The sequence below is a fragment of the Mustela nivalis genome, assembly GCF_964662115.1.
Source record: "Mustela nivalis genome assembly, chromosome: 2".
Classification (NCBI taxonomy): Eukaryota; Metazoa; Chordata; class Mammalia; order Carnivora; family Mustelidae; genus Mustela; species Mustela nivalis.
Genome location: NC_139021.1, coordinates 155,034,652 through 155,061,359, shown reverse-complemented (window position 1 = coordinate 155,061,359; position 26,708 = coordinate 155,034,652). Strand labels below are relative to the sequence as shown.

The window sequence follows — 26,708 nt, the reverse complement described above, 5'->3', positions numbered from 1 at the left end:
GCAGAAACCTTCTTGTGCTCTCAGGAGTCTGGCAGCAAGGCTGCAAAGCTGCATTAGGATCTTGCAGGATAGGGTGGTTTTACCCGCTGGCCTCTGAGCAAAGTATGTGCCCTGGGAGAGCCAGAGGGCAAGAGAGACGTGCGTGAATGGTGCAGAAAATGGCAGGTTGTTCATTACTGGAGATGGTTGCATGTAACTCATTTGTTCTCAGGTAGCAAGAGCTGTGTTGTGTGGTCTCTGGGGAAGAAAGCTGGAAGTGGGTTTTTGAGGTTGTCCATTGAGCTAATGGATTGTTTCTTTGGAGGAGCGTACAGGATTTCTTTTTCATATATTGAAGCTGACTCCGTTATGAGCTGGGTCTAATGGAATTTGATGATCGGGAGGAAATGAGCAGAGACAGTGCGGGATACTGGGTTACGTGGATGGGCTCCGGAGCCCACCAGCTGTGTGGCCTCCTGCAAACGGTTTTGACCCCTGCTCCTTCACTCCCTCATCTGTAACGATGCATGTCATCTCTTGCCTTGCACGAGGACGGGGAAGGGAAGCCTTGCCAAATACTTACACTGTGCCGGCCCTTTAGAGGAGTGTAGTAACTGGTGGTTGTGGTGACGAAGATGATTATGGCGAACAGTGTGTCGTGGGGATTGGAGGCCCCATTCAGGATGGGGATGAACCTGTGTTGGAGAAACAGGGGTCTTCTCCCTGAGGCCCCTTCCAGGGCCGTTTTCTGATCTGGGTTTTTTTTTTTTTTTTTAACAGGGCGGGGTTGCTGGGTCTTCCCCAGTGCAGAGCAGTGGAGATGATTGTCCTGTGCGGGGAGAGAGCCACTCGGCAGGTGGCAGGGCTGGTGATAAGAGTTCCTTGGGCTGTAGGCCACAGTGGAGGAGGCCCGGGGGTTGCCTTAGATCTGAATTTCTCTTTGGCTCTCGCAGTTAGGTTGGGAGCATCTGCTTGTGGCCTCTTGGTAACCAGCAAGGGAATGGGATTTGGAATGAGCGGGTATGGTTTCAAGTTCAGCCTCTAGCCTTTAGCTGTGAGAACTTGAATCAGTCACAGCTTCTCTGAATCTCAGTTTCCTCATCTGTGAAATGTATGTTGGTGGTGAGGTCGTCAAATGGGACATGCTATGGGAAAGGGCTTTAGTCTTATTTAAATTCTCCCCACCCCCCCCCAAAGTATATGCCTCAGAGAATGTGAACTTAATCTGTTTCTGTGTGATTCTATCCGAGTCCCAGCTGACCGTATTGTTTTGTACCCTTCTGAGATTTCCTTCGGCTTCCCATCCGTTTGGCTTTTAAAAAAAAAAATCAGACCAGAAAATGGGATGGCCAGGCCTCAGTTACGTCGGCTTGGGACTCTTAAGGCTGGTTCTAGCTTGTTCAGGACATGCCAGGATGTGCTTAACAGAAATGCCTCTCCCACAAGACCGTTTGAACCAATGCTGGAAATTCCAAAGTTCTTAGCAGCAGAGCATATGAGAGGAGAAGAAACTTCTGTTTCTTTTTTCTCAAGCTTTTCCTTCCGCACTCCACCCTTGTCTCATCATTTTAGTTTTGTGGGTGGTCACGTTCCAGGGTAGTGATGTTAGAAATGATCATTTGATTCCTTTTGAAATCATCACTTCTGAACGGGTATAAGGAAGCAACGTGATTATGTAGTTCACAACGCTAGATATTTCAGACTTGGTCATTCGTTGGACAAATATTTACTGAGCACCTACTATGTGCCTGGCACTGGGGATACCGCAGTGCAAAGGGCAGACACAATCCTGCCCTCTCATACCTTCCTGTTTAGTGGGCTCTCAGACAGTAAATAAATAAGCCCACAAAATAGATTCATAGACCTAATGTGACAAGTGTCATGAGGAAGAACAGTGTGTTAAAAGGAAGGCAGGGGTCTACCTTAGACTGGCGGTCAGGGAAGACCTCTCTGAGAGTGGTCATTTAAGTGTGACCTGAAGGAAGAGACAGAGTTAATCAGAGCAGAAGTTACAGGAGGTGCTAAGGCCCTGTGGTGGGAAAGAACCAAGGAAGGCCCTGGAGCTAGAGCTCAGCTGGGGTCGGGGGTGCAGGGGGAGGGTGGTGGCCTGACGAGGGTGAGGAAGGAAGCACAGTCTTTCTGGGCCTTGTTCGTGATTTTGGATTTTACCCTAAGGGGACTCTTTAAGGCTATTAGATTTCACACTAAAAGCTTTAACACTGTTAGATTCCGTGATAGATCGGTTCCATCAGGCTGCCCTCTCTGGAGATAGAATTTGCCAACAGAATTATTGCCAATCCCAAATAGAGTAATGCTTAGGGTCTTTTTTCTTCTTTCCTTTTTTTTTTTTTTTTTTTAAGTAAAGCTCTATGCCAAACACAGGGCTTGAACTCACGACTCCGAGATCAGGAGTTGCATGGCTACCAACTGACCTAGCCAGGCACCCCACTTAGGACCTTATTTATTTATTTATATTTTTATTTTTTAAAGATTTTATTTGTTTGAGAGAGAATGAGAGAGGGAGAATGCACAGAGGGAGAGAGAGGCAGACTTCCCGCTGAGCGGGGAATCTGATGCCGGACTCGATCCCAGCACCCTGAGATCATGACCTGAGCTGAGGGCAGATACTTAACGACTGAGCCACCCAGGCACCCCTACTTAGGACCATTTTTAAAACAAGGGGTGTATATGGTTCTTTAGGAAAAAGTGAAATATACATGAAGTCCTACCAGATCAGTCTTCCGCGGGAAAGGCGCAGAAGATGGATTTGTTTTCATTGCATGTACAGGTTCACCCAAGGACTGACTCCGCCCTGCAAACTGAGAGGAGAACAGCCTGCCCTTGCCTGGATAACGGGTCTTTTCCCAGTGGCTGGATGAGAAGAAGGTCTGAGCCTTGGATCAGGGCTCTTGCTTTTTATTTATTCATTTATTGTGTGTATGTGTATGTGTGTGTATTTTTTTTAAAGATTTTATTTATTTATTTGACAGAGATCACAAGTAGGCAGAGAGGCACACAGAGAGAGCGGGGAAGCAGGCTCTGCTGAGCAGAGAGCCCGATGTGGGGCTCGATCCCAGGACCCTGAGATCATAACCTGAGCCAAAGGCAGAGGCCTTAACCCACTGAGCCACCCAGGGGCCTGTGTGTGTGTATTTTAAGGTTTTATTTATTTGACAGTACAAGTTGGGGAGCAGCAGAGGAAGAGAGAGAAGCAAGCTTCCCACTGAGCAGGGAGTCTGATGCCGGGCTCCATCCCAGGACCCTGGCATCATGACCTGAGCTGAAGGCAGCCACTTAACCAACTGAGCCACTCAGGCACCCCTTCGCTGAAGATTTTAAGGAATCTCTACACCCCATTTGGGGCTTGAACTCACAACCCCGAGACCACACAACCCCAAGATCAGGAGTCTCGTGCTGCACCAGCTGAGCCAGCCAGGCGCCCCAGTGGCTTTTGCAAAGACAGATCTCTGGTAAACAAATGATGGGAAAGCCAGAAAGGAAGGTTAAGAGGTCAGGATCTTTGCACTGGCTTCCACTTCCTGCTACATTCCAGAAGAGTTTGCCTGATAAAGTCCTAGCACATCTGAGCCAGAAGGGACCCAAAGGATCAAGCCATCCACCGCTTGCTTTGTGGGGTCACGGAGGTGATGAGGGGGTGGACCATGACAGCAGCCTCATACTGGCCATCTCAGAAGGGGCCAGACACTGGGGATACCACAGTGCAAAGGGCAGACAGATTTTCAGATTGCTGAGGGCTGATTAGAAAGCGTGGCTGCTGAAAACGGCATGAGATATGGAGGCTGAGGGCATAAACCTTATGTTCTATCTAGCCTGGTGCCTCAAGGGGCTCCTGACCCCTGGTTCAGCTTTGTGGAGACCCCAGATGTTCACAGAATCTCCCCTGGTTGATTCCAAGGGACGGGGGGGTCAAGATCCTGTGAGCACTGGGAGTCTGTGTCACCTGATTCTGCTCCTGGGGGGCGCCTTGCAGTCCCATCAGGGAAGGTCTTTGAATATAAAAGTCACGGACCAACACTGGGACGATAGTAGTGTTTTTGGTATTGCTTGGTTTAGAAAATACCTAGTAGCAAAAAATTACTGTGTAGTTATTACGGCTACGGAATGCGTTTTTGCTTTATTCATTGCAACAGCCTCTGTCGTTCGCTTGAAAAATAGGTGTACGTCTGCGAGTGGAACATGGTATTTTTCCCGTGTGCATGTAAGGCCCAGCAGACAGATGGATTTGACAGCCCACTGCAGTAATTGACTGGCTTTTTTCAAGCATTGGTGGCTCATAAATTCGGAACCGCTAATTCAGAAGATTCGACCTGCAGGAAACAAGCCACCTATGGGGGATGATCCTAACCATAGTCAACTTCCTCAGATGGGAGGAGATGGACCCATGTGAGCCACACTACTGTATTGTAAAATATTCTTTACTGCCTTTTTTTTTTTTTAAAAGTAGGCTCTCTGCCCAGTGTGGAGCCCAACACGGGGCTTGAACTCACGACCCTGACATCAAGACCTGAGCTGAAATCAGGAGTCAGATACTCAGCTGACTGAGCCACCGAAGTGCCCCTTTATTCCTTTGTTTAATTACAAGAGTAATTCAAGATCATTGTAAAAAACAGAAACATTATGGAAATGTATAACTGTGAACAGTTTTATGTGCAGTGTTCCAATTTTTTTCTGTGCTTAAATAATAAGATTTTTATAGAAATAGGCTATTGCTGTATGTAATGTTCTCCACGTGTATGTGTTTTTAATGTACTTGGTAATTTATTTTAAGGAAGCAATAAGGTTCTGTGGGAAGAACATTGGGTCTGGCTTCAGGGTTGTGTTCTGGCTCCGGAAATATCCTAGTTGGATTGCTGGTAATGTAGTGATACACCAGTTGGGGGATCCCAGGTAAATCGCAGATCTTCTTCAGCCTCAGTGTCCTGGTCTCTAAAATAGAGACTGACTGATATATGTCCTTTCTTAGAAGGACCCCATGACATGGTGTATAGGAAAGGACTCTGTGTGACCCATAATGTGTTATGGAGATAGTAAGGATTGTTATTATTGAAACTTATGATTTCCACCCTTTTTCCTCTTCAGATGCTCTGGTCCACATCAGTGACTACAGTGGTAACTTACTCAGTTACTTCCTTGGAGACAAAGGGTAACTGACCACTCTTCCTTTTATTTACAGGTCACTCCCGGAAGCAAGGCTGCGATAGCTAACTTATGCATCGGAGATGTGATCACAGCCATCGATGGGGAAAATACCAGCAGCATGACACACTTGGAAGCTCAGAACAAAATCAAGGGCTGCACAGACAACATGACTCTCACAGTCACCAGGTAAGGCCCATGGAAACGCTCAGCCCTCGACGGGAGGCAGCGTGTGAGCAGGTCGGCCTCGCCAGCAGGTCGGCCTCGGGCCCCAGCTCCGCGCCATGTGTGCTGCAGACAGGCCCAGGCTGGCAGGTCTATAGGATTGGGATTTCCCCAGGTTGTTCCTTTTTCTCTCGAATTTTCCTGGTGCTGTTCAGAGTGTGGGCGTCTTTCTCTAGGAGCTTTGCATTTTCACTTGCTCCAACATGACCAACCAAAACTTTCAGGAATTAAAATCAGTGAAGTATTGTCAGGTAAAATGAAATGAAGGTTTCTTTCTGGAAACCACTGACCATGTACGAGGCTACCACTCGTGCCCCACCGCCGCACGCAGGGGGTAGGCCCCAGGAGGGCGAAATAGCACCTTACAAGAATGCTGCACGTGAGCTTAAGTGCACTACAGGAAGGGAGACCTCATGTTCTCCCAGGTTGCCGTGTGAGGAGAGGCTGCTGGGAGCTGTAACAGGGGTGGAATTTCCCATCCTGCTTCCGTTTAGTCTTGGGAGTGGCAGTACAAGGACGTGATTTTAGGAGAGCTTTGGTTTAACCTTTATGAGCTCCCTCCTTCCTGTTGGATCAAGTTCACATTCTTCAGGGCACCTGGATGGCTCCTAGGTTAAGTGTCTGCCTTCAGCTCAGGTCATGATCCCAGGGTCCTGGGTTGGAGCCCCGCGTCGGGCTCTCTGCTCAGTGGGGAGCCTGCTTCTCCCTTTCCCTCTGCCGTTCCCTCTGCTTGTGCTGTCTCTCTGTCAAATAAATAAAATCTTTTTTTAAAAGTTCACATTCTTCATTCTGATCTTCTGCTAACCTGCTGTTTAATGCCTTAACTTTAGCTTCCACTGCTCGTCATCATGAACCCTTTGCTCCAGTTCTTACCTATGAACTAGATTTATTACTTTTTCTACCTTGTGCCGTAGGACTGGTGGGAGGACCAAGTGTGGGGCAGAAGTTCCAAATATTGTGTATACTTCAGAGCCCTGGCCTCATAGGAGGTGCACCTTTGTTTTCAATTTTTTTCAAGTAGACTCTACACCCAACATGGGACTTGAACTCATGACCCTGAGATCAAGAGTCACCATGCTCTACCTACTGAGCCAGCCAGGCACCCCACACCATCTTTTTCTATCCCCTCAAAAGCACATTTGTCCCTCATTCTCATCTCCATTTCTATCTCAGTCCAAACCTTTTCTTTCTTTCTTTTTTAAATATTATTTATTTATTTATTTGACAGGGAGAGATCACAAGTAGGCAGAGAGGCAGGCAGAGAGGAGGGTGGGAAGCAGGCTCCCCGCTGAGCAGAGAGCCTGATGCGGGGCTTGATCCAGGACCCTGAGATCACGACCTGAGCCGAAGGTAGAGGCTTTAACCCACTGAACCACCCACGTGCCCCTGTCCAAATCTTTTCAGAGACATTCATTCATTCATTCATTCTTTCTTTCTTTTTTTTTATTCATTTGCCAATGAACTCATCAGGTGTGTCCTGTGTCTCTCTGGCCCCGTGCTTAGCTCTCTGACCATGCAGGATTGGCATAAGCATTCTCTTGCTCTTGGAGAGGAAAAAATTACACGAATGGAAGTGGGGACTAGGCTGAGGTTGTTTCTGTATGATCAGTACAGAGAAATCCTCTGCATCCTCAAGAAGGGAGGCAGTGCTTTTATTTGGGCCAACCGTGCTTCACAAATTACAAGTTGCTTACCTGGCCTGGCTCAAGAACACTAGGAGCGGGAGAGGAGAAGCTCGGTCTGTCCTGACCGAGGGCTTACAGCCCGAGGCTTCTCAGGAGCGTGGGGAGGGGGAGGAGGCTGGTGTGCCGGGGCCGCGACACAGTAGTGAGAGAGGATGAGGCTGGAAGAGGTCTGAGCCACATGGGAAGCCCTTCGGGGGCGGAGTGTTGCCCCCATCAGACAAAACATTATCAGACTGGCAAACGGAGGGGAAGGCAGGTGGCAGAGCCCTTGTTCAGAGGCCAGAAGTCAGGCAAGAAGGGGCATTTTCTGGATTTTAGCATATATTATTTAGCATGAATGAAACAATAGTTTTGTCCATCTGTTGCAGATCGGAACAAAAGATCTGGTCCCCGCTGGTGACCGAGGAAGGGAAGCGTCATCCGTACAAGATGAATTTAGCCTCTGAACCCCAAGTAAGTACTCTGTCACCATGGCCGCTGCTGCTCCTGCCTTCTCTGCCTTCGACACGGCTTCTTCGCACACCCCCGTTTCTCTGGCCCTGGAGGCCTGGGCCAAGGCCAGGAGAGCCCGCCACTGACACCGCGGGGACCTGGCTCCTGTTCGCTTCTTCCCGTAAGAGAGTTCCCAGAGGACAGAGCTGGAAAGCCCCAGGGCCGGGACATGGGGCGGGGGGGGGGGGGGGGGCATAGGAAGTGATCCAGGAAGCGGGAGGACGCCTTCCTGCACAGAATAGGATGATGGTTAGGACCATGGTGACATCCAGGAGCTGGCTCAGCTCACCACGCATTTCAGATCCAGTCAAACCAGGGAGAGAACAGGTGTTAGGTCATGAGGCCTGGAGCTGGGAGGTGAGAGTGTGCTGGTTACCCCGCCTCCCCTCCCTGGACCCCACTCTCTGGTCTCCATGAGCCTTCTGGTGGGACTCCCTCATCTCTGTAGAAGGGAGGCTTCTGGTGAGACCCTCAAGTCACAAAATAAAGTGGCAGTGCAGACTGAGACAGTGCCGGGCGGACAGTGTCCAGTCTGCCAGCCAAACTGTCTGAGGACAGGAGACTCTCTGAAGACCCCGTATTTGTAAGCAAGTCCCTTGGTAGTTAGATTAAAAGTGATTTTCTTTCTTCCTTAATTGCCTGTCCTCTAAAGTTATCGACCACAGATGGATGCTCTTTTGAAATAAGGGGAAAAAACTTTAGCCTGTTTAGAACACTTTTGTGAAATTCCTTGTGCATGGCCTGCTCTTTTTTTTTTACAAAGTATGTGTCTTGTATACATTAATGAACTGTTATTAATAAGTTAATAAATAGGGGGCCTGACTGAGTCAGTGGGCCACACAACTCTTGTCGGGGTTATGAGTTCAAGCCCCATGTGGGGTATAGAGGTTACTTAAAAATTTTTAAAATCTTAAAAAAAAAAGTTAATTGATAATGGCTTTTGAAAACTTCTCTTAGACTGGTTTGTGATTGTTATATATTTGACGCCAACTGAAGATTTGAACTTCAACTAACTTTTTTGCTAAATTTGGGACATGACTGACTTCTTATGGTGAATCAAGATAAAATAAAAAGGTAACACGTCGATAGCTATACTTTATACATGAGAGAAACTTCTGTGAAAATGAACTTATAAAAAAAATAGAGAAAAAAAGAACACTCATGAAGTGTGTTGTGTGGATACATTGAGTGGCTGTTTACAAGTCATATTTTCTCAAAGGTATCCATGAAAATCTCTGAGATACAGTTCCATAACATTTTTTCATTAACAGAATAAAAATCATTCTCAGAAATCCTAAGAGTTGCATTATGGACCATTTTGCATCTGGCATTTCAAAACAGGCATGAACATGTTATTCTGTAGAGCTCCTGTGAGGAAAGCTGGTTGAGAATGGCACTCAGTAAACCAGCGGTTATGCAAACCAATTCCATTTTTTCGTCATTTTTTAAAAGTTTATTTATTTATTTATTGAGTAAACTCTACACCCAGCATGGGGCTCGAACTCCTAACCCCAAGATCAGGAGTCACAGGCTCTTCCGACTAAGGCAGCCAGGTGCCCCATGCAAACTAATTTTAAACATGCCACCATTAACTCCAACTTCTTGAGAAATTCTTAGCCACTTGGCTGAATTTACTATAAATGTTAAGTTTCAATGTGTTAAGCTTTCATATATTTTACAATACCTAAGGAGTGATTTTGTTTTGATTTGGTCTCTCTAAAATCTTACTTTCACACAAATAAAGTAATACTTAACGTTTCACTTACATGTTTTTCTGTCTTGAGTTTTCATTGTAAACCTATAATCTGGTCCCTCTGTTAATATTTTGAAGGCGGTTCTCTTCCTTAAAAAAAGAATTTAAAAAATTCTTTACAAATGTTTTAACATCCGACTTGAGTATATTTTTTTGATTCCAGTAATTCTTTGCTCCTGTGGAAAAACTTCCCACTCTCCTTTTTCCAAAACCTTCCACTTCCAGTCATTCTAAAATAAAGGAATGAGTAAGAGCAGAGTTCATCTATAATTAAAAGATCTGTTAGTTCACGTAGTGCCAACCACCACCCCAGCTTATCTGAGGTCAGAGTAGTTACACACCTAGTTTATATTTCCTCATTATTGAGTTTCCTTGGAGACTGATAAATACAAAGCCCAAACAATTACATCATCCCTTCCAAAAGGCAGGCCCTGAATTAACTGCCTGACTTCTGGAAAGACCAGTATTCACATGGGGTTAGAGATACTCCTTTTATGTACAAAACAGATACATTCTCAGCAGATTCTCTATAAAGAGAAAAATCAGGATTTCCAACCGGAATAATTTTCTCCTGTCTTCCATTCTCCCTGGAACTGTGTTTCTGGGGAGGGAGAATGGGCGGGACGCTGGTTGGACATCTGTTTGCCTGTCACTGTGGTTGCCACACTCACATGTCACACCAGGTCCGTGTGAGAGAAGGCTCTGTCGACTCCACTGTAAAGATGAGAAGTGGGCTCCGAGAGCTCCAACTAGCCCAGGGCCAAACAGGAAGTGACGGGAAAATTGAGCCAAGACAGAAAACTAGGAATCTTCGTTGGTGCTCGGCATCCTGTGTTGCTCTGAGAAAGTGCTGAGGAGAGGGCAGGCTGTGCCCCAGTCCCAGGCCGCCACCACCGATTTGCAGATGCCCTGCTGCAAGTGACTGTGTAGTGTTCCTCCCGGGAGTTGTACCATAAAATTTACTTAACTGTGCTTTGGTTGCTGCCAAGGTTATTTTCTTAACTGATGGTACTTCCTCTTTTTGGGGTGTGATCTCTGTGTACTTTGCTTTTGTCCAATGTGGACAAAGTGGACTCACTGTAATTTCTACTTTAAAACCTCCCCAGTTCCAGCTTGTTAAAAAGGAAGACTGTCTGAATAGTGAAAAAGAAATCTGTCATAAAAATATTTCCTTGACTTTTCTTTAGATCAGTACACGGTGAATGAAGCTGTTACTTTTCATTGTCATGTTTTCTAAGAAAACATGAAAGACTTGAAGTTTGGGTGAAAAAGAGCGGGCCGGGGGTTGGGGAGGAAGAACAAGAAGTTTCCCCCAAAAGAACTCTTACGGGGTCAGTTGTTCTGGGCCTGGGTATGAAGAAAGAGGCCAGGGTTCAGGAAAGTCCTGTGTTGGGGAACACAGAAAATAGGGTGCAGGTCAAGTGTAGTCGCCGCACAGTCCGTGCTGTGGGCCAGGTCCAGAATGTTTGTGCAGAAAGCACCTTTCTAATTGTGTTGTCGGGAAAAGCCATGATTTTTAAGAACAGGAATGTTCGTTTAAAAAGTGTCAGGCTGGTGGGCGTGGAGGTGGGGGTGTGTTTGTAAAGAAGCTCTGAGCTGGTATCCCTGTAGGAATTATCCAGGCTCCAGTGGCTGCGCAGGGAGGGGGAGCGGGGGCGCTGTCTCACGTTACAGAAGGAGGGACTCCTGGGCACGCCCCTCTAGCAGGTAGCTCCCAGCCTTCCGTTTGGTGAGCCTTGGCCTCCTGCAAGAAACTGCAGATCCCCTGCTCCCTTTACCCCTTCCTGCCCGAGCACTGGGCCACCCCGGCCTCCTCAGCGGTGCTTTGCCCGGTGGCCCCACAGCTTCTTATCCTGCTGGTGTAACCCCCTGGATCCTAGGGGATTTGTCTCCACCTTTTATCATTCCTGCTGCACACAGACCCAGTGGCTTGTGTTCTCCTCCTCCTTGTACCCTAATCCCTCTGGAATGTGCCCTGCAAGGGTGTATCAGCCCCAGCTTGGATCTTGGCGGTCCAAGGCATGTAGGAGTGTTGTGCCCAGGGGTGCCTAGCAGCAGATCAGGCCTGACTGGGCCTCAGGGAAGAATGAGAAAACGTTGCTGGCGTGCGAAGGCGCACCCTCGCCCATCTTAAGGCTTCCTTGCTCATTGCCTGTGTGTCTACTGGGCGTGTCGGGGCCCTTCCGATGAAGGTTGGTGTGGACCGAGGGCCTCCGGAGCTTCCTTTCTGGAGCTCAGCCTGCACTGCCCCTCCAGTGGTATGCACTGAGCGCCCCCTGATTTCTGCTCTGAACTCTGCTGACAGGAGGTACTGCACATAGGGAGTGCCCACAACCGGAGTGCCATGCCCTTCACTGCCTCACCGGCCTCCAGCTCTGCCCCCAGGGTCATCACAAACCAGTACAACAACCCGGCTGGCCTCTATTCCTCTGAAAACATAACCAACTTCAACAATGCCTTGGAGTCCAAGACAGCAGCCGGCGGGCAGGAGACAAACGGGAGAGCGTAAGTAGCCTTTGAATTCCCCCTACAGGCCAGTCCTGGAAAAGGCTCTTCCCAGCAGGACCAAGTTCATGGTCCACAGCAGGTGGAGGGAGCTGGAGCCTCCTCCAGCCCAGAGAGAAAAATGTCTACCCTAGCACTGTGCTTTCTGCCTTCATTTTCCTTATCTCTAGAAAGGGGCAAATACCACCTGCCTTGTAGGGTTGTTGGCCCATAAGAAGTAATGTGTAAAATGCCTAGAACTCCACCTGGCACAAACGAATCAGTTATTCCCCGAGACGTATTTCCTTCTTTCCTGGATTTCTCTGGTCATCCTCCTCTTCTCAGTGGTCACCTTCCTTCTCTGACAGCCTAGAGATTTCTGAGGCATTCTTTCGTGTAGTTTGGGGCTCTTCCTGGTGTTCACCATCTGACCTGAGCAAGGGACGTGGACTTCATGATGAGTTTTTGTGAACGAGTGTTTGCTGTTCTTCCCCCAGAGTGGGAACAATAGAAGAGAAGTTTGTGAGGAGATGAATGTGTGTCTGTCGGAACAGGTTCTGACTGGGGGCAGAGGCGGGGTGAGGGGGCAGTAGGCAGACAGGGTAGAGACGCCTAAGGAAGCATCTTTCTCAGGGCTAGGGAGGCCTGTCCCCTCCTGTCACCAGCCATTTGGCCGCAGTTGCCTCTAAGTCTTTATCCGAAGTATCGTCTGGCTTCCTAGCAGAAGGGGCCCAGTGTTTGCTCTGTCCCAGATTTGTTGGTTGGCATATTTTTTTTTTTTTAAAGTAGGCTTTTCACCCAGCATGGAGCCCAATGCGGGGCTTGAACTCATAACCCTGAGTCCAGACCTGAGCTGAGATCAAATGCTTAACCGACTGAGCCATCCGGGGGGCCCCATCCCAGACTCTTCAAAGATGAATCCAGAAACACTGGGGCTAACACAGCCCACAGCAAAGGAACTAGGTTTGAGAAAGGAGAACAGGAAGTGGGACCAGTTCCCTGGGATGAAAAATGAGGGACTAGGTCGTGCGTTGTCCCATCACATGCCCAAAGGTGAGTGGGAAGATCCTGAGAGAGCTCAGAGTGCAGACGAGGGGGAGCAGAGTGGCCTGTGGGCAGCTGCAGAGCCACAGGCCCAGAGTGGCTCCGGCAGCCCTGCTGATTCGTTAATTTTGGTTGGTTAATTTCACTGATATGGAAACCAGAAAGCCTTTTTTAAAAACCTGAAACCTGGTTTTTAAACGTTGGTGAGAGTCACATTGGTTGGACAATACCGAGTGGTCCGAATCTTGTCTGATCTCTGAGCATCTTTCCACTTGGAATCCTCAGTGCTTGTGTTTGCACCGAAGCCTGTTTGCTGTTCAGTTTCTTACTTGAACAAGAACCGGGTCAGCTCTTCCAGTGAATAAATTGCACACCCGTTGCTTCAGATGCAGGTTGGGAGAGGTTAAGGCATAGGAGGTTCCAGACAACTTAAATGCGTGGAAAGTGCTGTCCTTCCCAAGGGTTCCTTCACCAGACCATGCCGATAGCTGTCGCCCTCTCCCCGGAAAAGGGAGATGGACGTTATTGAACAACCACTATATGCAGGTTCCTGGGCCCAGCTGAAAGGCTCCACAATTTCCTTTAAGTTCCTTAGAGTCTAGAAGGAGAGACGTTTTGCTGAGTGACTTTGGCTTTGTTACAAGATGTTCAAGGTCACTGATATTTATTGTAGTAACCGAGACAAGGTGACTACTCGTGCTGCTGCTTCCCCAGATTATGTTTCCTGCAGGGGCTGAGTGGCTTGGGATGATGATACCCTTCCAGGTGACTGCAGGGGCTTGTGGGGGAACCTGAGAAAGCATGTCGTGCTGGGCCCCCTGGGCTTTCCACGGACAGCCCCGTGGGGAGCCGAGCGGCCAAATGCCAAGGACCATGATTCCTGTTCTTTGCTTCTTTCGTGATGGGGGAGGCTGAGAACATGACCCTCTTTTACTGTCCCCGAGTGGAATGTTCCATGATCTGGATTTAATAACCCAGGAAATGACACATCCTTGATTGAAAGAACTGCTATGCATTGGGAGAAATATGTGCTAGGGGAGTATTTTTAGTCTGGCTTTGGTGGTTTTTCCTTCATTAATGTCTTCTTTCTTTTCTTATGCTCCCCACCTTCTCCCCTCTTCCTGAAACAATTAAGTCTGAAACTGTTGGGACATGTGCAGGCCTTTCCTCCAGCCCCTGTCCCCTCCTGTCGCAGACCTTCTGGCTGTAGCCGCGCTGAGTCTTCCCGCTCTCAGGGCCCTCCTTCCAGATTTTCTCAGCACAGACTCTGAGACCTCACCCCAGACTCTGAGGATAAATCCAGAAACAGCGGGAATAGCAGCAGCCCATGGCAGAGGCAGGGCCCAAAAGGGCTGTGCTGCCCGTCGTGAGGGTCGGCTTCCCTGCCCGCTTCAGAGAGGCTGCTTGTGCGTCCTCGGCAGAGACAGACTCTCCTGTGCGGCCAGCAGCCACGGGTAGCTGGCTTGCTCGGTCAGCAGAAGGCCCCAAGCGCTCACTCACCCGCCTTGTTAAGTCTGTAACATTCACCGAGGTTTGAGAATTGGCTCACTTCATACTTTGCGTCTGAGGTCATCACTGATTCCCCGGGGCTCCCTCTTGAGTTTCTTTGTCCCAGACACTTCAAAGCAGCACAGTGTGTGTGTGTGCATGGCTCCCTGTCTCGTTGGGCGTCCCAGGGCCGCGTCCCCATGTGACCAGAATACAGACAGCATTGCTGTTTCCAGATTAAACTGGAATGGCAGGCAAGAGGGCACCATCTGCCGCCTGGCCTCCCAGGACACACACACAGCTGAATGGGACAGCCTTTGGGGTAGTTTCGCTTAACACTCATGTATGGAGTCCCTGTTGTGTACCACGTGGGTGGAGGAAATGTTGCCCAGTTCAGCTGAAAGCTTTCACCTGCGCTCTGACCTCTTTTCAGCCGACTTGAGGGGCTCTGGTCATTTTCTGGTGATTCAGGGCCTGGGTTTCCTTGTAGATGTGATGCTGCTCTATACTTGCCTAAAGGTACACATCTTGTGGCTAGAGGACCCGTGAATCCCAGGTAGGCATCTTATGTCGGGCAGACCGCGTAGCTTCTGTGAGACTCAGCCTCCCCATCTCCAAGGCGCACGTCAGGCTTTCCGCCTCCCCAGCAGGTTATTTAGAGAATGCAGTGACGGTGACCTGTGCGGGCCACACCTGGCACAGGTGCTCAGTGAATGCCAGTTGTCACGGATTTCACCTCTGAGTACCGGGGGCTCCAGAAGGGCAGAAGCATGTGGATAAGTGTTCTGGAGAAGATGTTGCTATGACTCCCAGTAGACCGCTTTCTTTCTAGCATCGTAGCTCAAGTCTAGCCAGCCAGTCCAGTCCGTCCCCTTTCTGATGGAGTGGCTGGGTTCCCTTACTGACACAACAGTCCAAAGACACTGGATGGGACGCCTGGGTGGCTCAGTTGGTTGGGCATCTGTCTTCAGCTCAGGTCAAGATCCCAGGGTCCTGGGATTGAGTTCTGCATCAGACTCCCATCTCAGCGGGGAGCCTGCTTCTCCCTCTGCCTCTGCCCCTTCCCCCCGACTCATGTTCTCTCTTGCTTGCTCTGCTTTCTCTCTCAGATAAATAATCTTAAAACAACAACAACAACAACAACAACAAAGACACCGGCTTTGCAGCTTGTGTTCTCAGGCAATCCCCACCCTCTCCCGTATACTCACCAGGTATATTTCTAAGCAGGTGCAGTGGAAATAAAGGGATGCATTGTTCTCTGTTCAAATGATGTCAGAGCTATTGTATTAACCTTGACTCATTCGGAGCTGGATCAGAAGAAAATCTCCATCATGGCGGTGGCTCTTTACCCCCTGGCTAAACTTGCCAGTGGCTCCCAGAAAACTGGCTCTGGAGTCTGGGCGTTCCTCCCTCCTCTCCTGATGGCCATAATTACTCCTCTGGTTTCTTATTACAAGTCCAGCATCTAGGCCTTTGAAGACTAAAACTCAGCGCCTTCTGGCTAGGCTCCCTTTGCCAAAAGGATATTCTAGGGTTTCTCAGAACTGCATGTTTTGGTGAACGACAGGGTAGCCAAGTTGAGGCACCTCAGACATGAAGAGTTTTTCTGAGTCAGCCTGCCTGCTTCAGCCCCACTGACAGAACCACCAAGTACTAAAATCTCTGCTTTTTTTTCCAGTTGGCACTTAACCCTCCCTTGTGTGGAGAAAGATTTCTTAAGCTTAATTAAACTCTTTATTTTAAAGTAAATGTAGATTCACATGCAGTCAGAGGGAATAATGGAGAGAGGTTCCCTATACCCTTTACCCAGTTTCCTTCAGTGGTGGTACCACCTTGAAAACTATAGCACAGTATCAAAAAAAAAAAACAATGTTGCCATCGGTATGGCCAAGACAGACAAGATTTCCATCCCTACAAGGGTAGCCACACCCCCTTACCCCGCCACCCACCCTCCCCCTCACTGTACCCCTCTTAACCCTCTGAAGCCACTCATCTGCTATCCATTTCTATACTTCTGTTATTTCAAGAATGTTCTATTAATGGAATCATACAAGAGGCAATTTTCTAGAATTGGCTTTTTTTTACTCAGCATAATTCACTGGAAATCTGTTCGATGTATTCAGGTCATCTTATGTACCAGTAGTTCCCTTTTTTCCTGTTCTAAGGATTTTTTTTTTTTTCACTGTGGTAAAAAATACTTAATGTAAAATAGACCATCTTAACCATTTTTAAGTGTATAGGACTGGTAACTATATGTGGGCCATTGTGCAACAGATCTCTAGGACTTTTTTCATCTTGTGAAACTGAAATTCTGTATACACTGAACAGCCCCCTTTCCCCCTTCTGCACTGGGCAGAGGGAGAGGGAGAGGTTTTTTTGTTTTTGTTTTTTTAAAGATTTTTATTTATTTATTTGACAGAGCAATTACAAGTAGGCAGAGAGGGAGGCAGAGAGGCAGGCAGAGAGAGAGGAGGAAGCAGGCTCCCTACTGAGCAGAGAGCCCGATGTGCAGCTCGATCCCAGGACCCTGGGATCATGACCCGAGCCAAAGGTAGAGGCTTTAACCCACTGAGCCACCCAGGTGCTCCACGGAGAGAGAGTCTTAACCAGGCTCCCTACCCAGGGAGGAGCCAGACATGGGCTCGATCCTACAACCCTGAGATCATGACCTGAGCTGAAACCAAGGGTCTGATGCTTAACTGACCGAGCCACCCAGGTGCCCCTCGCACTCGGTTTCTCAGAGTGACTACTTGGGGAACCTCACATAAGTAGAATCATGTGGTACTGGCCATATTGTGACTGGTTTATTCCACTTAGCATAATGTCATCAAGGTTCATCCATGTTACAGCATGTGACAAGATTTTTTTTTTTAAGACTCATCAATCCTCCATCTTCTAGTACCACATTCGCTTTATCCATTCATCTGTCAGCAGATGTTCAGACTGCTCCGACCCCTCAGCGATTGTGACTAATGTTACAGTGAACATGAGTGTGCAGATATATTTTTGAGGTCCTGATTTTTTTAAAAGATTTTTATTATTTTTTTAAATTAATTTGACAGAGATCACAAGTAGGCAGAGAGGCAGACAGAGAGAGAGGAAGGGAAGCAGGCTTCCTGCCAAGCAGAGAGCCCGATGCGATGCGGGGCCTGATCCCAGGACCCTGGGATCATGACCTGAGCCGAAGGCAGAGGCTTTAACCCACTGAGCCACCCAGGCGCCCCGAGATCCTGATTTTAATTCTTGTGGCTAGATACCCCAAAATGGGATTGTTGGATCATATAGTAATTTTATTTTTTATCTTTTGAAGAATGTTCTAGCGTTTTCTGTAATGCTGTGCTATTTTACGTTCCCACCAACAGTGTATCCTGCAGCATGTGGAACCCTACACGGGGCTCAATTCCACAACCTTGAGATCATGACTGAGTGGAAATCAAGAGTCAGACTCCCAAACAACTGAGCCACGCAGGTGCCCTGGTGTCAAATCTGCTTTCATTGTTTGGTGGAATTCTCCAATGAAGCCATCTGGTCCTGGGTTTTTTGTTGTGGGGGACTTGATTACTGAGTCTATCTTGTCATTTATTATAGGTCTGCTCAGATTTTTTCCTTTCATGATTTCATTTTGGTAGGTTGGATGTTTCTAGGAATTTATCTGTTTCTTCTTGGTTATCCAGTTTGTGCATATTGTTCATAATAATCTCTTTTGACACTTTTTCTTTCTGTCAGATCCACTGTAATGTCTCTTCTTTCATTTCTGTTTTTTATGATTTGGACCTTCCCTTTTTCTGAGTCTAGCTAAAAGTTTGTCAGTTTTGTTGATCTTTTTAAAAACAGCACACTCAGTAATTTTGATGATGGTTTTCTGTTGTTTTTCTCTTCTCTGTTTTGTTTGATTCTGCTCTAACCTTTATTATTTTCTTCCTTTTGCCAACTTTGGGTTTACTTCTTCTTTTTCTTGTCCCTTGAGATGTAAAGTTTGCTTACTTGTGAGATTTCGCTTCTTTTTTAATGAGGTGTTTACTGCTACGAAGTCCCCTCTTAGCTTTTGCCACATCCTGTAAATTTTAGTATGTTGTTATTTTATTTTTATTTGTCCCAAAATATTTTCTAATTTCTCTTGTGATTTTTTTCTTTGTCCCATTGGTTGTTCAGGAGTGTATTGTTTAAGTTCCAATTTTTTTTTTTAATTTTCCAGTTTTCCTTCTGCTGTTGAGAACTTCATTCCATTAGTGTCAGAAAAGATACTTAGTGATTGCAGTCTTCCTAAATTTAAGATTATTTTGTGGCCCAACATGATGTGTCTTGGAGAATATCCCCTGTGCACTTGAGAAGAATGTGTATCTCCAGTTGTTGGGTGTAGTGTTCTTGGAGAATATCCCCTGTGCACTTGAGAAGAATGTGTATCTCCAGTTGTTGGGTGTAGTGTTCTGTATGTCTGTTGGGTTCAATTGGTCTGCATGTGGTTCAGTACCTGTGTTTCCTTATTGATCTTCTGCCTAGTTGTTCTTTCCTGATTTGCCTTTATTCCGTGGTGTGGATGGTACAGTTTGTTTAGCCATTCACCCATTGAAGCCCATCTGGGTTGTTTCTTGTTTACAGCTCTTACAAATCAAGCTGCTATAGACGTTTATGAACAGGTGTTTGTGCAACCATAAATTTTTATCTCTTTGGGTTAAATGCCCAGGTACTTAGTTATACGTTTAAATTTGTGAAACTGCAAAACTGTTCTGCAGTATGTACCATTTTACATTCCTCCCCACGGTGTGTGAATAATCAAGTTTTTCCATATCCTTTCTAGCACTTGGTGCCGTCACTATTTTTTACTTGCGCCATTCTCATAGAGGTAATATCGTATGGTGGTTTTGATTTGCACTTCCCTCGTGGGTGAAGATGGCAAACATCTTTCCATGTGCTTCTTTGCCATCAGCATCTCCTCTAGTCCTTCTCTGGAGATCCGGTTTCAGATCCGCCAGCTTCTCAGCCTCCGCTGCTTTTCCAGAAGCTGCCACATTGCAGGGCAGAGGAACGGTACACCTGACGGGACCACAGCACAAACGTCAGATGCTGGCGCACTGTCCCCGCGCAGAGGGATGGGTTTGTGCACAAGCGCGGCGTCCTCTGTGGGTAACAGAGCTCTGGGCCACCCAGCCCGCTGGGCCGCCTTCCAGGTCTAAGGGCGCAGGCAGTGGCTCCCGGCAAGTGTGAGCGCTCTGTCTGCAGGGCTGAAGCCACTACTCCAAGTGCCAGTGAAGTGTGCCAGGGACATTTCCTCACTCACCGCCCACCCACCCACCCACCCACGTGTCATCTGTTCCCCTTCCCTTTTAAAAAGAAAACAGGTATAGCGGGGTAATAGCAGTCATAGTGGGGGATTCTCCCCGGGTTACCTCTCCCTCTCCTACTCCTCCTCTCTCATTCCTGGTCAGCCTCCTGGGGCACTTGGAGTACTTGGGGTCCCCGCTGGAAGCCGAGTCAGCCGTGTCGATGAAAGCTCCAAGAGTGAAAACGCTTTGCTGCTGCCAGGGAAGGTCAAGATGGACGCGGAGAGACTTCTCCACAGGTCACTCGTGCTGGCTGCCTGGGGGCAGGGGAAGCCGGCCACCAGCCCTGTCCATGGCTGCTGGCTGGTCCCTGCCTTTGTCTCCTTACCCGCCCTGCCCTTCACAGGGGCCTCGGGGCGCCTCCCATCCCCCAGGCAGGAGATGGGCCCCCTTGAAGAGTAGTCTTCCCAAAGGTAGGAGTAGAGTCCGGTTTCCCTGCTCTGGCTCTGAGACACCTGCGGCTGCTCCTGATTGCTGGACAGGAGTAAGAGGTCTGCCTACCCACATGGCCTCCACTGCCACCACTGGAGGAGAGTGATGGCCTTGTTATGGCTGAGTGGTGGTCAGGGACCTCACTTCCCACCAGGCTTTTTTTGTCCCAAGCTGAGACTTGGGCTTCCAACTGGGCCTTCTGTGATGCTACCCCGCAGTGTCCTCTTGGTGCCTCGTCACAGCCTGGTGAAGGCAGAAGGCTGGACTTCACGCCGGGAAGTCTTTTCTTTTGGCATTTGCAGGCAGGAAAAACGTTCTTGCTTCCCAGTGCTGTGTCAGGCTGGCTCCCCTTGCTCGGTGCTTTGGTGGGAGAGGGAGCAGATCCTCGGGGCTTTTGTCTGTACTCCCTGCCCTTCTGGGTCGTTGCCGCCTCAGCAACTCGTCTGGGATCTGTGAGGCCAGAAGAAAACTCAGGGAACTCACCACAGCGTTCTTCCTCGAGCCCCAGTTCCCCTCTCTGGTGTGCCTCCTGCTTCCTCCCCAGTCTCATGGTCCTTGGATATGTGATGTCCAGGGATTTTAGTTACACTTAGTGGGTGGAATAGGAAGAAATATGGCTACTTCATCTTCTTTTTTATTCCCCCCCCCCTAATTTTTAATTTTTAAAAATTTTTTAAAAAGATTTTACTTATTTGCTAGAGAGCATGCGCAAGCAGGGTGAAGGGCAGAGGGAGAGGGAGAAGCAAACTCCCCACTGAGCAGGGAGCCCAATGCTGGCTCTATCCCAGGACCCTGGGATCATGACCTAAGCCGAAGGCAGTTGCTTAAGTGACTGAGCCATCCAGGTGCCCTGAGTTTTTTTTTTAAAGATTTTAATTATTTGACAGAGGGAGAGAGCCTGCACAAGCATGAGCTGGTGGAGGGGCAGAGGGAGCAGGATAAACAGACTCCCTGATGAGCAGGGAGCCCATCACGGGGCTCGATCTCAGGAACTTGGGATCATGACCTGAGCTGAAGGCAGGCACCTAACTGACTGAGCCCCCCAGGCGCCCCTGGGAGAAAGATTTTTGTGAAGAGAATATCTTCCGCCTGCCTGGATGCTTCTTATAATTCAAGTACTGCCTTTTTTGGTCCCAGACTTTGTCCCAAAACAGGCAGTTTTAGGGAGGAACCAAAGTTGACACACTATGTGGGAAGACATGCCATTAAGGTTGTATCAGCAGTGGGGACTTTTTCTTGCGGCCTCCTTGTTTTTGTTGGGCTCTGTATACGGATTATCAGGTTGCCACACAGGTGCTGGCTCAAGTTTAAAAAAAAAAAAAATTGAAGACCCCCTTATGTCCCCGCTCTAGCCACCTCCTTATTTCGGTGGAATAGACTTTTATTCCAGGGCTGCTGTGTTGATTCTTGGCCCAGAGTCAGGAGTCTGCTGTTCTCTGTCCTTTTTGATCCGACCTTCACCTCAGCTGCTCTTTTGGCTGGAACAGTCCTGGGGGGGGAAAAGCAGGCTCAGCCTCTGGAATCTTGCTCTGTGAGACAAACTGACTGGAAATTTCTTCTCATTCCAAGGACCCACTGACATCCTTGAACACCTGGCTCTCACCAGGCCGGTGGGGAGGTGGGTGGTGGGTGGGGGCGGCAGGCCCTGGGGCCTGGGCCTATAAGAGAGGGAGAAAATATGGAACATTTAAGTAAGATGTTAACAAAACAGGAAACATTTCAGCACCAAGTGTGACTCCGAGACAATTAAGAACTAGGAAACAAAGAATATAAAGTCTAGATAGCCCACAGGAATTGTTTTTTTTTTTTTTTTTAAGGAGTTGAATTTGATTAAAAACTTGTATTTTGTTACTAAATGGTAAAGACTGGGTTCAGAAGAATGTGGTAACTTTCAGTACCCCCTCCCTACTTTTTTCCCTGGTGACTCAGTCATGTCCATTGTATTTTTGAAACCTTATCACTATAGAATTCTTTATTCCGTAGTTACTATAAATGAAAAATGAGAATGCTTTTTTTTTTTTTGCTTCTTTTTTCCCCCCACCATTTCTTATGCAACATTTTTGTCCTAGAATTACTTTTTTAACATACTCAGGATATTATTTTTGTTTTTTTTTTTAAATAAGGTATTGATTTTTTTAAATTCCAGGATAGTTAAGTGTCTTCTTCATTTCCATCACCTGTTTCCCCCATCCTCTCACAACCCCCGCCACCCTGGTCCCCCCCTGCCCCACCTCCCTCTGGTAACCATCAGTTTGTTCTCTCTATAGTTAAGAGTTTTTGGTTTATCTTTTTTATTCTTTGCTGATGATACTGTTTTTGAATTAGATGTATCAATCCTTGAAATAAGGAATGAATATTGAATGGGTTTTACAAGTTGTCAAGTGGGAGAACAATGTAATCATTATTTGAGAATAAATAGTGTAAGGGCCTGCTTAGCCAGAGCGAGCCATTTTGTTGTTTATGCAGTAAACTTAGATTGACCCTGCCCCCCCAGAGGAACTTACTTAGAACAAGTCTGGGAAACCAGAAAAATATGACCAGCCCCTGATAACAGAGCCCATATACCAGGATGTGTCAGGTCAGGAGGAGGTAACAGAGACCAGAATACAAGGATCAGTCAAGCCAGGTGGAGACATCCAGTCAGGAAAGCACCTCCCTAACCACCCAAGTACGTGGGCCCTGCCTTTTGGGCGCCAATTCTGACCAGAGTGATAGGCTAGTTCAAATAACTGCTATAGGGTGAATTGTAATTTGATTGGCCACCTGTGTGTGGCCAGGCTCAACCACATGGCCTTTGCTCTATAAAAGTTAGTCTGTGAGGCTGGGAGCGGTTGCCTCTTTGCAAGAGGCGGCCCTGGCCGGTTGGTTTGATTCTTGATGCTTGGCACGAAATAAAGCTTTGCTTGACCTTCGCTTTATATCAGTCTTGTTCCTTTGACCATGGACCCAACGAATAGTAAATTGTTTTCCTTTTTTTTTTTTTTTTTTTATCACAGAAATACTTTACAAGAGTATGTGGAAGAGTATGTGATGACCTTGTGGTTTGAGCTTTGTCATTTTTAGCGTTCCCTTGGTGGCCGCCAGACATAACAACATATACCAAAGAAGGGGAAGAATTCTACCAAGAACATTCCATGGTCTGATCTTGATTTTAAAATAGTTCTGAGTGTAATAAGAAAAAAGATTTGTCAGAAATAATGTAATGTATTTACATAGGGCAAGCTCAGAACTCAAGACTCACAGAGAGTCAGGTATACAACTCAGCAGGGCTGAACAGGTGAGCCAAGGGGAAGAAATAGCCCTTGAGGAAGACCACTCCTCAAGGGGCCCCATCTGTCTGGGGGATGGGAGGCTCCCCCAGGCTCCTGTGGGGGGCAGTGCGGAGAAGGAGACAAAGGCAGGGACCAGCCAGCAGCCATGGACAGGGCTGGTGGCCGGCTTCCCCTGCCCCCAGGCAGCCAGCATGAGTGACCTGTGGAGAAGTCTCTCCGCGTCCATCTTGACCTTCCCTGGCAGCAGCAAAGCGTTTTCACTCTTGGAGCTTTCATCCACATGGCTGACTCTGCTTCCAGTGGGGGAGTCAGTACCCCAAGTGCCCCAGGAGGCTGACCGGAAATGAGAGAGGAGGAGTAGGAGAGGGAGAGGTAACCCGGGGAGAATCCCCCACTATGACTGCTATTACCCCGCTATACCTGTTTTCTTTTTAAAAGGGAAGGGGAACAGATGACACGTGGGTGGGTGGGTGGGTGGGCGGTGAGTGAGGAAATGTCCCTGGCACACTTCACTGGCACTTGGAGTAGTGGCTTCAGCCCTGCAGACAGAGCGCTCACACTTGCCGGGAGCCACTGCCTGCGCCCTTAGACCCGGAAGGCGGCCCAGCGGGCTGGGTGGCCCAGCGGGCTGGGTGGCCCAGAGCTCTGTTACCCACAGAGGACGCCGCGCTTGTGCACAAACCCATCCCTCTGCGCGGGGACAGTGCGCCGGCATCTGACGTTTGTGCTGTGGTCCCGTCAGGTGTACCGTTCCTCTGCCCTGCAGTGTGGCAGCTTCTGGAAAAGCAGCGGAGGCTGAGAAGCTGGCGGATCTGAAACCGGATCTCCAGAGAAGGACTAGAGGAGATGCTGATGGCAAAGAAGCACATGGAAAGATGTTTGCCATCTTCACCCACGAGGGAAGTGCAAATCAAAACCACCATACGATATTACCTCTATGAGAATGGCGCAAGTAAAAAATAGTGACGGCACCAAGTGCTAGAAAGGATATGGAAAAACTTGATTATTCACACACCGTGGGGAGGAATGTAAAATGGTACATACTGCAGAACAGTTTTGCAGTTTTCATAAATTTAAACATGTAAGTAAGTACCTGGGCATTTATCCCAAAGAGATAAAAATTCATGGTTGCACAAACACCTGTTCATAAACGTTTACAGCAGCTTGATTTGTCAGAGCTGAAAAGCACCAGAGACTGAGAACCTGGGGGGCTCTGGGCCTGGGAGGCTGAGCTGCCGTTTCCCTGGCACACCCCTGGGAGGTCCTGCTGCCTTCTAGGGTCCCCTATGACCCCATAGGAGCTGGGAGAGCATGTCACAAATTGATCTCTTTGGCAATTTCCTTTCACCCCCGTCATTCCTGCTGAGCCCAGACCCTGTACCAGGCTCTGGGAATGTACTGGTGAATAAGACAGACCAAGACTTTGTCCTCCAGGGGCTCATTGTTTAGGGGGAGAGGGACAGTGAGGAAACAGACAGATGGACATAGAGTCCATGGGATGAGGGTGAGACCCAATAGGGCCTGTGGGGCCTCTCTGAGGAGGGACATCTGAGCAGAAATGGAGAGGAAGGGGTGATGGGAGTGCAGCCCCCATGGGGCAATCTGGAGAGAGATCCTTCCAGGCACTGGGAACAGAAAGTGCAGAGATTCTGAGGCTGCTGCATTCTGGAAGCAGCACGGAGGCCGGTGTGACAAGAGCCTCGTGAGCAGAGGCTGGCCAGCCATGTGTTTGGAAAGGGAGGCAGAGCTGCGTTCTTCGGGGCCTTTCTATGTTTTGTCATGAATATTTACTCCAAAGGAGATGAACTTGATTAAACTAGTATTTTGTTATTAAAACTGTAAATATTTGGCTGAAGTCCTATGAGAACACTTGGAGCCATGTCACAACACTGTGTGATTCTTGTATTTAGTAGGTCACTGTGGCCTCTGTTTGGAAATGAGACTGTCCTGGGCTTGCAAACGGCAGCACAGGGACAAAACGACAAAGGTGGCCCGTTGTGTGGGTCAGCCGGGGCGGCCTGGACACATGGTCGGGGGAGGGGTGGTGCTGAAAAGGGGGTGCAGGACAGACCTTGCAAACAGAACTGACTGGAGTCTCCTTCCATTTTACCCCTTCCCAGACCAGGCAGCAGAGGCTCCTGGAAAAGCCTGGAAAATGGGCCCTGGTGGAACACGGCCGCAGCTCAGCCTGTCCTGTCTTTTCCCATCCTTGGGGACTGAGCTCAGGTCTCAACGTCCCCTTTGCCTCCGATGGTGCGTTACCATCTCCACGGTGCTTGGGGCTTTCCCCCTCACCCCCAGCGCTGTGATCTGGGCAAGGCAGAGCTGGCCATCCGACTGGTCATTGAGAAGCCCAGGGCATTTGGCCCTGGGGGCTGCGAGAGGTTCTGGAGACAGACCCTCGCTGATACCACTTGGAAAGACGTCGATAGCGTCAGGAAGGAAGAGCGCTGCTTTTCGCCCCATGAGAAGTGTGCGTGCGGCCCGTCCCGAGGGGACCCAGCTGAGCCTTTAGTGGTCAGGTTGTGGTCAACATCTCTCCTCTTCTAAATTGTCTTTTGACATAATATTGTTTATGTAATTAAGGAAGAAGCACAGCATTCCCATTCCATGGGATTAGGCCAAAAAGTAATCACATTACTGAAACTGTTTGGGAAATAGCCTCTTCCTGCATTGAAGTAGCAGCCAGCCCCGACAACTGCGCCTCGTAACCCCGGCTGGAGGCTCACGGCTGACTTCAGAGTGGGCTCCGACCAGCAGGGTCGTTCCTAGCCACCCCCTGATTCAGGGGTGTCTTCACTTGGAAGGGGGTGCCTGGTGAATTTTTTTTTTTTTTTTGCCTCCTAACTTCTGACGTGTCCTGATGAATTTCCAAACATTCTTTACAGCTTAGACCATTCTCAGCTTCCAAGCGGACTCGTCATCGACAAAGAATCTGAAGTTTACAAGATGCTTCAAGAGAAACAGGAGCTAAATGAGCCCCCCAAGCAGTCCACTTCATTCCTGGTTTTGCAGGAAATCCTAGAGTCTGAGGAGAAAGGTAATCTACCCTGCGAGGCGGCGTGCGGTCGGAGGCTCTTGGGTCGCAGGGTCTGGGTCGGGGTCGGTCGTGGCTGAAACAAAGGTGAGTATAGCCCTGAGCGGGCGGAAGAAGCAGTGGGAAGCCGGGCTTCGAAACCACTGAAAGCTCAGAGACAGAGGATGAGCGAGCTCCCAGCCACACCTGCCCAGCTGTTTCCTGTCACATGGGCTTTAGGCTGCAGGCGTCAGGGTGAGCTTGACTCTTGTGGGATTCTGTTTGTCCCCTGTTTATCCCTTGGCCATTTGTTCGGCGTGAGCCCACATCCCATGCTTCTGTGGTGGCTGTGTGTGTGAC

The 26,708-nt window shown here is 48.5% G+C and overlaps 1 protein-coding gene and 1 long non-coding RNA gene across 2 annotated transcripts in view; one reads left to right on the top strand and one right to left on the bottom strand.

Moving 5' to 3' along the window:
- PDLIM1 (PDZ and LIM domain 1) overlaps positions 1-26,708 on the top strand; it is a 43,277-nt gene that overhangs the window by 9,089 nt on the left and 7,480 nt on the right. Inside the window, exons 2-5 of the mRNA XM_082719566.1 lie at positions 5,174-5,325; positions 7,415-7,499; positions 11,597-11,796; positions 26,221-26,372. Of these exons, the coding sequence (XP_082575692.1) occupies positions 5,174-5,325; positions 7,415-7,499; positions 11,597-11,796; positions 26,221-26,372 (589 nt within the window). The remainder of the gene's footprint in view (positions 1-5,173; positions 5,326-7,414; positions 7,500-11,596; positions 11,797-26,220; positions 26,373-26,708) is intronic.
- On the bottom strand, positions 4,513-9,611 carry LOC309859099. Its single transcript, XR_014308540.1, has 2 exons — positions 9,305-9,611; positions 4,513-6,104 (listed from the first exon to the last, which is right to left on the bottom strand). It is a non-coding gene; the product is annotated as an uncharacterized lncRNA (long non-coding RNA).